The sequence below is a fragment of the Otolemur garnettii genome, unplaced genomic scaffold, assembly GCF_000181295.1.
Source record: "Otolemur garnettii isolate 467f Iridium unplaced genomic scaffold, OtoGar3 scaffold00031, whole genome shotgun sequence".
NCBI lineage: Eukaryota > Metazoa > Chordata > Mammalia > Primates > Galagidae > Otolemur > Otolemur garnettii.
The window spans coordinates 14,056,168-14,072,918 of NW_003852426.1; the positions used below are offsets into that span (position 1 = coordinate 14,056,168).

The 16,751-nt window shown below is 39.6% G+C and overlaps 1 protein-coding gene across 1 annotated transcript in view; it reads right to left on the bottom strand.

Annotated features, from left to right (window-relative positions):
* Positions 1-16,751, bottom strand: part of XPO5 (exportin 5) — a 54,073-nt gene that overhangs the window by 14,944 nt on the left and 22,378 nt on the right. Inside the window, exons 13-20 of the mRNA XM_003789220.3 lie at positions 15,484-15,612; positions 13,204-13,337; positions 11,137-11,292; positions 9,026-9,067; positions 8,626-8,715; positions 7,655-7,854; positions 6,977-7,076; positions 5,928-6,109 (exon numbers count right to left, since the gene is read on the bottom strand). Coding sequence (XP_003789268.1) covers positions 5,928-6,109; positions 6,977-7,076; positions 7,655-7,854; positions 8,626-8,715; positions 9,026-9,067; positions 11,137-11,292; positions 13,204-13,337; positions 15,484-15,612 — 1,033 coding nt within the window. The remainder of the gene's footprint in view (positions 1-5,927; positions 6,110-6,976; positions 7,077-7,654; positions 7,855-8,625; positions 8,716-9,025; positions 9,068-11,136; positions 11,293-13,203; positions 13,338-15,483; positions 15,613-16,751) is intronic.

Consider the following 16,751-nt stretch of genomic DNA (forward strand, 5'->3'; position numbering starts at 1 on the left):
CCTGCCTCTGCCTCCCAAGTAGCTGGGACCACAGGCACCTGCCACAACGCCCGGCTATTTTTTGGTTGCAGCCGTCATTGTTGTTTGGCGGCCCGGGCTGGATTCAAACCTGCCACCTTAGGTGAATGTGGCTGGCGCCTTAGCCACTTGAGCCACAGGTGCCGAGCCATATATATAAAGATTTTGATTAAACATATAGAAGATTTGCAGAAATAATGTAACGAATTTCAAGATAACAAAAAAACTTATTTTAAACAGATAAGGACAATGAACCTTTTGAGAACTAGAGAGTTCTGTTCTCCCACATCTGCCTTCTACCCGAACCATTACCAATAGCACTGACAAACAGAGATACAAGTTGAGTATCACAAATGTGAAAATCCAGAAGTCCAAAGTCCCAAACTTTTTTTTTTTTTGAGATAGAGGCTCGCTCTGTTGCCCTGGGTAGAAAGCTGTAGTATCACAGCTCACCGCAAACCTCAATCTCTTGGGTTCAGGTGATCCTCTTGCCTCAGCCTCCTGAGTAGGTGGGACTACAGGTGCCTGCCACAAGACCCACCTAGTGTTTCTATTTTTAGTAGAGACCCAGTTTGGCTTTTGCTCAGGCTGGTCTCGAACTCCTGAGTTTAGGCAATCCACCTGCCTTGGCCTCCTAGAATGCTAGGATTACAGGCATAAGTCACTAAAATCCCAAACTTTTTGAGCACCACATTACACTCAAAGGAAATGCTCATTGGAGCACTTTTTTTTTTCGTTCTTGAGGCACCGTCTTACTCTGTTGCCCAGGCTAGAGTGCCACAGTGTTAGCTTAGCTCACAGCGCCCTCCAACTCCCCGGTTTAGTGATCCTCCTGCCTCAGCACCCCCAGAATAGCTGACTACAGGGACTCCCACAATGCCCAGCTAATTTTTTGTATTTTTAGTGGAAATGGGGGTCTTATTCTTGCTCAGGCGAGTTTCAAATTCCTGAGTTCAAGGGATCTGCCCACCTCAGTCTACCAGAGTGCTAGGATTACAGGCATGAGCCATTGTGCCCCACCCATTGGAGCACTCTAGGGATGCTCAAACAATAATTATAATGTAAATATTCAAAATCCAAAATAGCTTTGGTTCCAAGTATTTCAAATGAGGGGTACTCAACCTGTATAATGTAAATCATGTAAGTCATTTAAAATTTTCTAGTAATAATGAACAGCCTGAGCACGAGCAAGACCCTGTCTATACAAAAAACACAAAAAGAAGCTGGAGTGATGCCTGGTGCTTATAATCTAAGCTACTCCAGAGGCTGAGGCAGGAGGATTGCTTGAGGCTACAAGTCTGAGGGTCTAGTGAGCTATGATGATGCCACTGTACTCTGCCCTGAGTAACCAAGACAGAGACCATGTCTGGTCAAAAAAAAAAAAAAAGAAGAAGAAAGAAATTTCTAGTAACAAGAAAAATAAATCAGGAGGCTGAGGCAGGAGGACAGCTTGAGTCCATAGGCAACATAGCAAGACCCCTAACTCTAAAAAAATTAAAAATTCCAGGTTAAATTAATTATATTTTATTTAACCCAATGTATCAAAAGTATCACTTCAACATGTTATCAACATAAAAAGTTATTAATGAGACAGTTTACATTTTTTTGTACTAGGGTTTAGAAACCTGGTGTGTATTTTACCCTTCAGAATAGAGACCTTCCAAGTGCTCAGTAAGTGCATGTGACTAGGGGCTTCCATATTGGACAGAGCAGCTTTAACATCTCAGGCTATCTGACATTGTAAGTGCTATCAATACCATGCCACATCTTTAAAACAAGCAAACTTCACTCTATGAAAAAGATAGCAACTTAAAACTCATAGCTCCAGCACATAACCAGTGGGAACAGATTAGTTCAATCACTTTAGAAAACTGCCCATATCTATGAAAACTGAAAAACACACATACCCTATAAACCGGGAATTCTACCCAACAGAAATTATGTTCACCAGAAGACATATATAGAATGATAACAGCAATACTATTTGTAAAATTAAAACATTGCCCCAAAGTCCATCAGGGCTGAATAGGTCAGTTATAGGATATTCAAACAATGGAAATGTATACAAGCAATGAGAATGAATAAACCACAATTATATACAATAACATGGATGAATCTTACAAAAACAATATTTAGGAAAAGAAGCTAGATACCAAAAAGTGCACACTTTTGACACATTTATATAAAGCTCAAAAAAAAAAAAAAAAAAAAAGGCCGGCGCCTGTGGCTCAAAGGAGTAGGGCGCCGGCCCCATATGCTGAAGTAGAGGGTTCAAACCCAGCCCCGGCCAAAAACTGCCAAAAAAAGAAAAAAAAGGCAAAATGTTAAAAATCACAATAGTGGTTACTTCTTGAGAAGGAGGTAATGACTGAAAAGAGGTACTGGATAAGGTTGTTTCTTGATCTGGGTGATTACATGGAATTGTACACTTTGTGAAAATTAATCTACACACATGCATAATTTGTGCCCTTTTAAATTTTTTTTTGAGACAGTTTCACTTTGTCGCCCTCAGTAGAGTGCCATGGCATCATAGCTCACAGCAACATCAAACTCTTGGGCTTAAGCGATTCTCTAGATTTAGCCTCCCATGTAAATGGGACTATAGGCGATAGCCACAATGCCTGGCTATTTTTAGAGACAGGGGTCCCACTCTGACTCAGGCTGGTCTTGAACCCACCTGCCTCAGCCTCCCAAGTGCTAGGATTACAGGAATGAGCCATTGTGCCAGGCCTGCCCTTTTTTATAGGGTACATTATATTTCTTTGCCTTTTTTGGGTTGTTGTTGTTGAGACAAGAGTTTCACCCTATGCCCTGAGCACAGTGCAATGGCATCATAGCTCACTGCAACCTCAGACTTGGGCTGTGGGCATCCCACTGCCTCAGCCTCTGGAAGCTGCTGGGATTACAGGTGCTTACTGTGGTGCCTGGCTGGATTTTCACTTTTTTAGGAGTTGGGGTCTCACTCTCACTTAGGCAAGATAAAATTTACTGAAAAACAAAACTCAAATATCTCCAGCTGCACAGTACTCAAGCAATTTAACTGCAAAGTCACTATGTCAACATGTTTCAAAATACTTATTGATTGGTTTTAGAATATTCTAAAAGCACTGAACTAGGCTGAGCGTGGTGGCTCACGCCTATAATCCTAACACTCTGGGAGGCTGAGGTGGGTAGATTGCTTGAAGCGCACGAGTCTGAGACCTGAGCAGGATCAAGACCCTGTCTCTAAAAAAATAGCTTGGCATTGTGGCAGGCTCTTGTAGTCCCAGCTACTCAAGGAGGCTGAAGCAAGAGGATCACTTGAGCCTAGGAGTTATAGGTTGCTGGGAGCTATGACGCTATGGCACTCTACCCAGCGTGACAGAGTGAGGCTGTGTCTCAAAAATAAATAAATAAAATAATGAAAGCACTGAACTGTTAGAAAAATACCAAGATGACAACTATAATTGCTGTCTTGTGGCCACTTTACCCAACCAGAAATGGATTTCATTTCCAAGTTTGGGTTCTTCCACATGGATTCTGGTCACAGGCCTATAAAGGTCTAGTGATGTGTCTTGCCCTATGACTTCCCTCAAGTTCACATTTCTCTAGTTGCAGAACCTTTTGATTTAAAAATTTCAGTATGCGGGGGCACCCGTAACTTAGTGTGTAGGGCACTGGCCACACACACCAGAGCTGGCAGGCTTGAACCCAGCCCAGGCCTGCTAAAAACAACAAGGACAACTGTAACAACAACAAAAAATAGCCGGGCATTGTGGTGGGCGCCTATAGTCCCAGCTACTTGGGAGGCTGAGGCAAAAGAATCACTTAAAACCCAAGAGTCTCGGGCGGTGCCTGTGGCTCAGAGAGTAGGGCACCAGTGCTATATAATGAAGGTGGCAGGTTCAAACCTGGCCTCAGCCAAATTGCAACAACAACAAAAACAACAAAAAACCCCCCCAAGAGTCTGAGAGCGCTGAGCTGTGACGCCACGGCAGTCTACCCACGGCAACAGCTTGACATTCTGTCTCCAAAAAAAAAAAAAAATTCAGTATGGAAATAAGCTTTGCTTTGACTAAATATTTCACTAGCTTCTCAACACAGCCATACTTTTTTTTGAGATGAGGTTCAGGAGGGTGTGCAATCATGGCTCACTGTGGCCATGAACTTTCGGGCACAAACTTCCCAAGTAGCTGGGACTATAGGCATGTGCCATCACACCTGCCTGGGGTGGGTGTGGGTTAGTAGACCTGGGGTGGGTTCAAACCCACCACTCCCAGTGCACAGAGGCTTACCTCATGTTTTTAAGAGATGGGATTTTGCTATGCTGCTCAGGCTGGTCTTGAACTCCTGGCCTCAAGTGGTGTTCTAGCCTCAACCTCTCAAATCCCAGGATTATAGGCCTGAACCATTATACCTACTTCATACATCATTATTGATATCGTTCCTCCCTTCAAAATCAGAACAAAGTATTGTCTATTTCCAAAGACATGTCCACAATGACAACCCTATCAGATACTCTGGCCTTGCATTTTGATCAATATTAACTTAAAACTTTTGATTCTGGCTTGGCGCCTGTGGCTCAAGTGGCTAAGGCGCCAGCCACGTACACCCAAGGTGGCAGGTTCGAATCCAGCCCGGGCCCGCCAAACAACAATGATGGCTGCATCCAAAAAATAGCCGGGTGTTGTGGTGGGCACCTGTGGTCCCAGCTACTTGGGAGGCAGAGGCAGAAGACTCGCTTGAGCCCAGGAGTTGGAGGTTGCTGTGAGCTGAGATGCCACGGCACCCTACCCAGGGGGACAGCTTGAGGCTCCTGTCTCAAAAAAAAAACAAAACAACTTTTGACTCTTCTGCTTCTTCTGCTCTTAAATATCTGTTGCCAGGAAGTTTCCCTGAGCCATGAGTAATTCGACTTGCCCAGTTGAAATTCTGCTCTTACTCCCCGAGAAAGGCCAAAATATACTGAAATGGAGCTTTAACTTGTAGCTTACTAATACCATGAGATATTAAAAAAAAGCACTCAAATTCTATTTTGGTCAATAAAAACTGACTCCTATCAAAAACTTATCTTCTTGGGCGGCGCCTATGGCTCAAAGGACTAGGGCACTGGCCCCGTATACTGGAGGTGGTGGGTTCAAACAAAGCCCCAGCCAAAAACTGCAAAAAAACCTTTATCTTCTTTAAAGAGCATCCCTAAATCATCAAATAAACATCTAGTAACCAATAAGCATACACTGGCCTACTTCTACTTAAATATATAAGCTCATATAATCTAGAACACTGATTTTTAACCATTAATGTACACATAAGCCACCTGGGCATATCTTGTTAAAATGCAGATTCTGATTTAGTATGTCTGGGTTGGGGCCCCAATTCTGCCTTTCAAACAAGATGTCAAGTAATTGCTGATGCTGCTAGTCCTAGCACCAGGACTCAGCTTTGAGAACCAAGAACCAAAACTGAGACAAAACATTTATCATTCTTTCCTTTGGCATGATCAGGCAGCGTATAATGTTTGGTTCATTTGAGCTCAGAGTCACTACTGATAAATTCGGATTAACTTAAGAATTTAACAGAGAAGAACCAGTATAGAAAGCAATTGTCCTGCTCCCAGTGAATAATTCCTTTACTAACAAAGACTTAAACCAAATAAAACTTAAAAGTAAAAGATGGGAGAAGAACATGGAGAAAGCTCAAAATGAGAAAAGATATTTTTGGATTAGCACCCCTGGGTTCACATGGAATGCAAGACTTATACAAGTGTGAGCTGATGTTAATTTTCAAAAAAAGAGACCCCTGCCCAAGAAACAAGACTTAATTCTTCAATATCACCATTATGATATAAAGATGTATAAAAACTGATTAAACTTTTGAAATTCTTAAAGTAAAAGGTAAACAAACAGAAAAAAACGATTATTCTGACTCACCTTATAAGGGCAAGCAAATTGTCAAGAAGTTTGAGAACCTGCTCTGTGCAGGGGTTACGAAAGATTGGATTTCCACTGGGTGTATAACCCACCACAAATCCCCCAGCTTTAGCTTCTTCTAGGTCAGTGGGCCAGCAAGTTCGTTTCACAACACCCAGAATGCTATACACACAGAAGCTCATCTATAGAAAAATAAGAATGGAAGGTAAACATAAAAGGGGATGTAAAGACAAAAGTACTGTTAGGAACATTCAAGGCTATGGCAAAAGTGACATAGAGGCCAGAAAGAATGAAGGAACCCTCTGTTCTCCCCATCCCCATGGGATCCCTGTCCCTTCCTTTAAGGTGACGTCCAAGAGGGGTCCACACACTGCCATTTTCAGGACCAATGGTAGGCTCTAGAAGCTTCACTTTCAGGAGGATATCCTTCTGGGGCTTATAGTAACCCTCCCATAAGACCTTAATTAGAAAGTGGCTTAGATATGCTCCAAAACAAAGTGTTTAAACTGCCATCATTTTGTCTTGTTTGAGTTGAACCTTTAACTTCCAGCCTGGACCTTGACAGCTAGTGCCCTAGCTCCCCCCTTCATGGTACTCTTAATCTACTACTTGCCAGGCTAATTCATGTGACTTCAGCCATAATGGAGGCAGGAATAATGCTTACTTGAATAGCAAATTACTGAAAAACCTCAGGTTTGCAAGTCACATCATCACTTAGGACTTTACATGCCAGAGAGCAATGGCAGGGAGAACTCACCCTGCTGACCAAGTTCTGACCTACTTCCTCATTACACCTTCAGTCTTCAGAGCTATTTAGAGATCCTTAAAGCCAAAATAATGACTTCATAGAAAAGACCATCTGCTCTGCTGTGGGAACTAACTCAAGAATTCAAGACTAAAGAAGAAAAGAAAGGAGAAGCTTAGGGACGTGGAGACTCCCAGGTTTCTCACCAGAATAGTAATAACAAATTTACAAGAAACTTGACAAAAGATACTATCCTACTCCTACACAAGGCCAATGCAACTTCCCAGTCCCAGGAGAGTCTTACTCGTGCACGGTTTAAGCCACAGGGATCTTCCAGGCCTGGGTCACAGCTCTTCCGATCTGCACCCACATAGGCAATAAAAGCATCAACATCTGACAGCACTCTAAAGGTTGGAGGGGGAAAGACAAGCAATAATCATGATTTTAAGCAAGGACAGTTTCTTCCACAGGAGCTAATAAGTTACGATTATTTGGCCCTGAAGAGCAATTTTTACAGTGAGAGAAGGTGAATATTGTTAGTGGCTACTGGAAGGTTTAAACTTCCAATCCACTCCCAAATGTTATTAAAAAAGGATACAAGCTTGAGAATATGAAAAAAAAATTTTTATTATGCAGGCACAGGTGAGGGTCTCTGTGTGGCTCCTACTTCATATGGCCCTTGCTGTTCTCATTTCTCCATATGTGCTGGTGCTGCAACTCAGACACTGTAGGAGCCTCACTCTGTGCCCTCACAACTCATACTATCCATTTTTCCTCATTTCCTTTCCCCTCTACATCTCTGAACAGCAAAGTGACCTTTTCAGAGATTAGGTTACAAAAGACTACTCGTAGAGAACTTCAGATTTCACTCATAGTGCCATCACACCTCAATGTCTTCGACCCCTGTGCCCACCCTGGGCATGACTTTTGAAACAGAATGGGTGGTAAGTGCAGTGAGAGGCAGCCAAGGGATCTCCTCTACCTGTGTGTGTCTTCAGAAAGCCAAATGCTGGCCACTGGTGCCATCAGCTCCTCTAGGAACGCCTTCTGACGCTCATAGTTCTTGAATTGGTTGCTAATGAGAACCAGGGCTTCCATGAGGGCACACTTCTCCATTTGTGTAAGAAGTAGCTCATTGGAAAGGAGTTGCTTCACATGGTTATAAAACATGTCAAAATTAGGCTGTAGATCACAAAGGAAAAAAGCCAGAGGTGATGAAGGTCTGCATTTTCAGTGAGAGGTCTAACTTTTCCTTTCACTCAAGGAAGACACTAAGCAGCTCAAGGAAGGTCAGGCCTATAAGGCTATCACTTATTAATACTGTTATAATGTTCTTTTGCCTGAATAAACAAGGAAATTTAGGTAGAAAGTAGTTTTTTGGGGTTTTTTGACAGTAATCAGTACTGGAAGAAGGTACTTCTTGTTTTGAGTTTTCGAATAACTACACCTTCCCATACTTTGTGAAAACAATTTCTTTTTTTAATATCAAGTTTATAGTATCTTCACAGGCAAAGATCAGTTTGTTATGTGTATAGGGAGATACTGCCATGTATTTAGAGAAGAAATTTCTGGGTGACTGTAATGTGGAGTAACATTAAATTTCATATATGCACATGGCTTCTCTCAAGATGAGACACACTGTTTGACCACAGTAATTAAGGACACCATATGATACGGTAAAAGAGTTGTAGATTGACAAGGTTAAGCTTAACCATTCACATAGAAGAGAACTATTCATATTTTGAGGGATGAATTTATTTGCATTTCTAAATATGCTACATGTACTAAGTAGTAAGAAAGAATACATAAACTCAAGAATGCTTATTCTAGACAAAGCTGCAGTTCTTAGTTTTTCCTTTATGTGAGGTATAATGACGTTGGATTTACAAACAAATGGACCCAAATCCAACAAACAGGACTCAATGGCTACTCAGCCAGGGTCTAGTGGCTTACCAGTACGAGCTGAGGGTAGTCACGACACATCTTGATGATAGAGGAACAGGCATGTCTCCTCACATTTCTTACTGCCCGGGTTCTGGGGGCCTGGAAAGTATTCAGCAAACTCAGAACCATTTTTAATGTAATTCATAGATGCTCCATAGAATCATGTAAATATGTCAGTCAGAGACAAATTCACAATCAACTTTTACAACTGTAGGAGTATAATGGAGTGACATTTATAGTCACCAAGCATCCACATGTTATTGTTTGCCCTAGGTTTGTCCCTAGGGCAAAACACTATATCACGTGACAAACTATAGCAGTTACTGATCACTCCCACTTACACAAAACCCCATATTCATACTTTTGCTCTCAAGAAGTTAGAATCTGTTGGTTTAATTAATGGTCTTACCTTACTTTCTTCAACAGTTTCAAAAGTGACAGATGAAAACAGCTAAGGGAGGAGGAAAAAAAAGGTCACTCTTGTGTTTATTTACTTGTTTATTTTAGAGACAAAGTCTCACTATGGTGCTCAAGCAATCTCAGCCCTCCAAGTAGCTCAGACTACAGGTATGTGCCACCATGTCTGGCTTATATGTGTTTTTTTTTTATTATTATTAAATGATAGCTGTATACATTAATGCAAACATGGGGTACAGTGCTTATATGTGTTTTAAAACAATAGTTACCATAAAATTTCCAACAAAATTTCAGAATTGAATTCTCAGTAACATGGTAACAAAAGGGCTTTCAACTGATGTTGGGAAGTTTCAGATATATATTTTCTCAGATACTTTTAGAAGAAGCTTGAGATTCACAGTTTTATCACCAGGACATTTTATAAGGTAAAAGATCCCCGAACAATCCTTGCCAGCACCCAAATGCTTAGCTATGATAGCAGCTCTATATTCTCTACTTTTAATCCAAAGTTCAATATTTATTCTCCCTGAACCAATTTCATAACTTTCCATTTATTCCTTAATCCAATTTATCTGGCTACTTCCTTAACCAGGAAGATGGAATTACACTCAGACGAGGTACCTACTCAAGATGTTTCTCCAACTCTTAGACGATTTCTGTTAGAACAAATGAGCCCACTTTTCTGAAGTTATACTGGCCTTGTGACACAACATATTCTTCATTTCTCTGGCTCTTTTTCCTTCTTTGAGGGCTTCTCATTCTTTGTTCTTCTCCTCCAATGAAGGTGATCTGCAGGGCAACTTGCTTGACCCATGCATGTATCACACATATTTTCTCTCCTAGAACTTCACTCTAGTCTTGGGATTTCTATGACGATGCTTTGATTTTATCTCATTATCTTCTTGAGTTTAGATCTTCAACCTCAAATGGCCAATTTATTGTGAGATGTCTTTTTATTTATTTTGTAAAGACAGAATCTCTTTTTGTCACTCTCAATACAGTGCTGTGGCATCACAGCTCACAGCAACCTCAAACTTAGGCTTAAGGGATTCTCTTGCCTTAGCCTCCCAAGTAACTGGGACTATAGGTACCCACCACAACGCTGGCCATTTTTAGAGATGAGGTCTTGCTCTGGCTCAGGATGGTCTCAAACTAATGAGCTCAGGCAATCCACTTGCCTCTGCCTCTATTGTGAGTTGTCTTCACCTAGAAGTTCCCCGTTCTCTTTACTCCTGCTTTCCCTCCTGATCGAGTATTTTCATTCAAGTGGTGGCTCTTTACCCACTTAGTCACCTCAACTGGGAATCTGAAAACTATCCATACTGTCCCTTCCTCTCACAAATCCCCTCCCGAAACAATAGAATGCACCGACACTCTTCTTTAGGTATTCCTTTCCATTACCCAGTCAGTGTAAAGGTCTATTAATTGCAATGTCATATAGGTAAATTTGTTTATGTGCCTTTCAAAAAATGTTTTTTAAAATTTTTAATTATTACAGGTACATAATTGTTGTATACCTTCACAGGGTACATGTGATGTGTTGATTCAGGCATATGATGTGAATTAATCCAATCAGGGTAATTGGGGTATCTATCACCTCAGGCATTTAAGTTTCTTTTGTATCAGAAACATTCTGATTCCCTTCTTTTAGTTATCTTAAAGTATATCCGAATTTACTGTTGATTACAGTGACTTTCTGTACTACCAAATTGTTTATTCTATCTAACTTACTGTATTTTTGATCAATTAGCCACCCCCACTTGTTTATACCCCTTTCATCCCAGAGCATTTCTAAAGGGTGAGACACTACCATGGTGCCTGATCTATATAATAAATACTGAGTAAATATTTAATAAATGTCTGTTTATTAGTTTGCCTTACATAATTTCAAAAACAGTTGTAAGAAATAATTAGCTTAAACCAGGCGTAGTGGCACATGCCTATAGTCCCAGCTATGTGAGCAGCTGAAGGAGAAAGATGCTCAACCCCAGGAGTTCAATTTTAGCCTAACCAACATAGATCCCTACCCTCATTTCTGTGAAAAAAAAAAAAAAAAAAATTAGCTTAGAAATGTCAAAATAAAATTTAAAACATGAACTTTACCTTAGAGAAGACCTGTGGCAGAAACTCTTGTCTATAGTTGACAAATGGAAAGAGTGCTGAGACATTAGTGAGGACACAAGACAGAATGAGGGGATCCTTGGTGTCAAAGTTTAGGACCATCTGCAACAACTCTATTCCATCATTAACAGGAATTGCCTGTAATGCAGATATAACGAAAAGGTTGACATGGCAAAGATAACCACTTTTTCTAAATTTTCTTTAGATTCTAATTCATAAATACATAATATTGATTGCCACGGATGACTTTATAAATGCTTTTTAAAAAGCCCTAAAATTTCCCCATGTTCTTAAAAATTTTCATAAACAGCCAGGGCACAGTGGCTCACACCTGTAATCCCAGCACTCTGGGAGACTGAGGTGGGTAGATCCCTTAAGGTCAAGGAGTTTGAGACCAGCTTAAGGAACTGCGAGACCCTGTCTCTACTAAAAATAGAAAAAAACAGCTAAGTATGATGGTACATGCCTATAGTCCCAGAAACTTGGGAGGCTGAGGCAAGAAGACTGATTGAGCCTAAGAGTTTGAGGTTGCTATGAGCTATGAAGCCACAGCACTCAACCGAGGGCAACAGAGTGAGAATATATCTCAAAACAATAAAAGCTTTTCATAAACAACATTGCCATGTGCCATCTTTGGGATATAGCATTTCCAACTACTAGAAATTGAGAATGTTTTTAGTTCTTCATTATCATAAATAATGCTAATGTGTATCTTTGCAAAAAATTTCTTTGTCTATGTTTTCAATTATTTCATTTGGATAACGAATTTTTGGTAATGGCTAGAATTATTTGGTCAAAAAATATGAATATTTTTCCTGTAAGAACAGGGTCTCTGTTCAAAAAAGTATGAACATATCAACCTGCTTTTCTTCTTTACAGGTTCTATCAATTGATTCTCTACCCAATGTGTCCTTACCACATTCTCAGCAGTAGCATTATTCCCCCAAACCTCTGTTTATTACACACACACACAAAGGTTACTTAAAATTGTATTTCTTTCATATTTTTTGGCCACTTTAGTTTCTCCTCTACACATTACCTGATTGTATCTTTTGTCTATTTCTCTTCTGGGTTCTAGTGGGGTTTTTTCTTATCAATTTATTTAAAAGTTTATTGCAAAATATTCCAGACATATAAAAAGGTATAAGTAATAATTTAGTAAACCTCACATGCACTGTTGGTGACAGAGTTGACACTCTCTGTGTATAACACTCCTTTTGAGCTCTAGAGGTGGCCACAAGTCTAGTGGATAGGGTCTATATTTAATAGTTTTAAATTTTAGCAATACTTTTGCTACATATGTACATATTCCTAATTGCACAGTATTGTATGTTTACTTGTATAGTTTGCTGTTTCTGATCAACATTATATTTATGAGAATCATCCTTATTTGTAGTACAGCCCTATTTCATTTTCACTGCTCAGTAAATACAATCTATTCATCTATGATTTCATTGGTTGATATGTTGTTTTCTCCTATTCTTAATATGAATATTGGTGTCTGTACACATGCAAGGTTTTCTTATAGTCTAGGAGTAGAATTGCTGGTTTGTAACACTAAGTATCTTCAATAGCCACTGCCAAATTATTCTTCAACATTGTGGTGCTAATTGTTAAGTAATGTTTAAAAGATATATGCATTCGTTATCAAACCCATCTATAAGGCTGGGCGCTATCTATGGCTGATGCCTAGCACTTGGGAAGGCCAAGGCAGGTAGACTGCTTAAACTCAGGAGTAAGCCACCTCACCCTGCCAGTCTAAACATTTTTTTGTTATGTCTTTTAAAACATTCAGCTTTGGCTCTGTGTTATCAGGCTTATCATCCCCTTAAAATAGATGCTATATGTTATAGGGCTTAGAATAAGAGTCCCAAATTTTGGTCCCACCTCTGCAATTTACTAGCTACTTGAAAATGAGTATGTTATTTAACCCCTCTAAATCTCTGTTTCCTTATACATAAGATTCACATCCATAGATCTTCCTATCCCTCTACCGATTTAAAAAAGATCAAAATAATTATGTAGTCAGCATGAGAAATAGTTACTTACCTCTTTATCTAGTGTTCGAAACATCTGGTTGATCACACTTTCCAAGAAAAAAGTCATGGCTTCCCACTGCACAAATGAAGGGGAGAAGATGGAGCAGAGGCTTCCTTCTCCAGTTCCAGTAGCAGGAGAACATGCTTTTAAAGTACAGACACAAACACTTATCAGCACTGAAGGATCACGGAAGATACAGAGGATGGAGTCTTACAGATCACCTGGTAAATTCACAGTTGAAGGAACCGGCTAATCTAACCTCTCTCAGCTTGGGCAAAGAAAAGAATATGAGTGCTGAAAGCAGAAAGGTAGGTTGGGGTTTCTACTCTACCCTATCTCTCTCTCTCTATTTTTCTTGAGACAGAGTCTCACTTTGTCAACCTTGGTAGAGTGCCATGGCATCGTATCTCACAGCAACCTCAAACTCTTGGGCTCAAGTAATCCTCTTCCCTCAGCCTCCCAAATAGCTGGGACTAAAGGCACCCACCACAATGCCTGGCTACTTTTTTCTTTTCAGAGATGGGGTCTTGGTCTCGAGCTCCAGAGTATAGGAGATTCATCCACCTCAGCTTTCTTTTCTTTCTTTTATTATATCATAGCAGTGTACATTAATACTATCATGAGGTACAGTGTACTGTTTCTGTATAGAATTTGAAATACTTTCATCCAACTGGTTAACATAGCCTTCATGTCTTTTTCTTAGTTATTGTGTTAAGACATTTATATTCTACACTTAGAGAGATTCACATGTACCCTTATAGGATGAACCATACGAGTGATCCCACCAATCACTCTCCTTCCACCTACCCTCCTCCCTCTCCTCCCCTTTTTCCCCCTCTCCCCATTTTCCTGGGCTAAAATTGGGTTATAGCTTTCCTATGAAAGCTATAAATCAGTTTCATAGTAGGACTGAGTACATTGGATACTTTTTCTTCCATTCTTGGGATACTTTGCTAAGAAGAATATTTTCTAGCTCCATCCATGTAAACACAAAGGAAGTAAAGTCTCCATCTTTCACCTCAGCTTTCTAAAATGTTTACAAGTGTGAGCTACTGTGCCTGGCACCCTACCCTATCTCTCTCTTAACAACAAACTATCAGAACTTACTTATTTGAGTGTTACTATAAAAACTATTTTGAATACTGAACGAGTATATACATATAAGCATCAAAAACAGTGACTGGCCCATTAGAGGCACTCGATAAATGCCATTAGTTTCTCCCCTCTTCCTACTTCATAATCTATAAGAATCTAAATAATTAAGACACTTGAGACTATAAAGACTCTTTCCAATAAACAAATAGTATCAGCCATAAAAGGCTATGTTTGGAGAACTCTGCCATCCTCAAAATTCACACGTATCACCAAAGCACATTACTCAGCCAGGGGCAGGCAAACAGATTTACAAATTGCTTTTCTTGCTTGCATATAGTACTCCTTACTAACATTATGTTAGCTATGAATTCTATATATGAACATCACATTGCTACAACATGTTTGGGCCTTTTCAAACTTTTAACTTACCAGATGCCAAAGATGTTAGAGTTGATTAGGAACACTCCCAACTGAACGTTAAATCCCATGAATGTGGAAAGCAACCATTAGTATGGAGCTTTTCTAAAGCAGACCCTTGCACGAGTTAATTCACCCTTTCCTGCTTTATTAATCCTGTCACAGGCAGTATGCATTAATAAGAGGACAGAAAATTAACTGGCTAATACATTTGGGTAGGGAGGATTTCTTCTGATTCTATACAAAGTGGAATTTCCCAAAGGCTTTGAGGTGGCTGAATGATATGGGAAGTCCTTGTAGTGTTCCTATTATGCCTAATAGGATATTCTTTCTGAACTTGGTTGAAAAGTTTTAAACATTAAGTCTAGACATGCAATTTGTTAAGATGTTACCTGGCACGTCCAATTGGTTAAGATGGCAATAAGAATAAATAATAAACAATTGGTTGATTCTGTTATAAAAGAAAAATGGGTCAGGCAAGATGGCTTATCCCTATAATTCTAGTACTTTGGGAGGCCAAGGAAGGAGGATCATGAGCCTGGAGTTACAGTGAGCTATGAGGCAAATCTGATAAGGATGTGGTTTTTATCTGCTTACTTTGTATAAGCCAATGAAAATGCTTACTCCCTAGGATGGAATTAGGCAGTGTGCAAAGCTATTTTTTAACAGGATTAAAAATTAATACTGTTCTGATGTGAGGCTTAGGCTTATTTCTTATGAACAGTTTTGATACTGTTAAAATACTTCACTAATGCCTAGTAATGAAAAAAAACTTACAATTCATGGATCCAGCATCAATAGAAGATGAGAACTGATACTTTAGCCATTCCCCAGCCATCTGGAAGCTAGTCTTGGGATCCAAACGACATGCCAACCTCATCACCTCTCCTTGTTGAGCCCGGGAGGCTGCCAAGGTAAAAACATCAAGGGAAGAACATGAATCAATAACTAGTATGAAATAGATAACCATGTCATGTTTATTCATTTACCATTCCAGGGGGAAAGTGTTGAAAGAAACTGCTTTTACAGGCTTGGTGCCTGTAGCTCATTGGCTAGGGCACCAGCCACATACACTGGAGCTAACCCGATTGAACCCAGCCCAGGCCTGCCAAACAATGACAATTACAACCAAAAAATAGCCAGGCATTGTGGCAGGTACCTGTAGTCCCAGCTACTTGGAAGGCTGAGGCAACAGAATCACTTAAGCCCAAGACTTTGAGGTTGCTGTGAGCTATGATGCCACAGCACTCTACCGAGGGTGACACAGTGAGACTTTGTCTCAAAAAAAAAAAAAAAAAACAAAAAAAAGGAAACTGCTTTATATACTTGTGCTTTAAGTGTAATAATCACACAATTAATCTTTGTTGAATTAGTGAATCTAAAATTCTCAAAAATAGACCCTGTAAGTGGCAAATTAAAATTAGCCTCCCATTTCTGTTGGAATTAAAAGGAAATCAGGTTGGCGGGTATGTAAAATGGTATAATTGCTGTGGAAGATAATTGGCAGTTCCTCAAAGTGTTAAACATGTAATTGTCATATTATCTAGCAAATCTACTCCAAGTATTTGTATATCCACACAAAAATTTGTATAAATGTTCATAGTAAGCCATAAAGTTGAAGTAACTCAAATGTTCATCAACTAATGATGAATAAATGAATAAAATGCATCTATATAATCAAATATTATATTGGCAATGATAAGAAATGAAGTATTCATATATGTGACAACATGGATGAATCACAAACAGCATGCAAAATGAAAGAAGGCAGTCACAACAGACCATGAATGTAATTCCATTTACATGAAATTTTCACAATAGGCAAAACAGAGAGACAGAAAGTAGATTATTGGTTGCCCAGGTTTGAGAAGGATGAGAGAATTGGGGGAAAATACTCTAAAACTGATTGCAGTGATGACTGCTCAACTCTATGTAAATGCTAAAACCAGTGAATTGTACACTATAAATGGATGAATTGTATGGTAAATGAATTTCATCTTAATAAAGCAGTTAGTTAAAAAGAAAAAAAAGTCAGGCATAGTTAC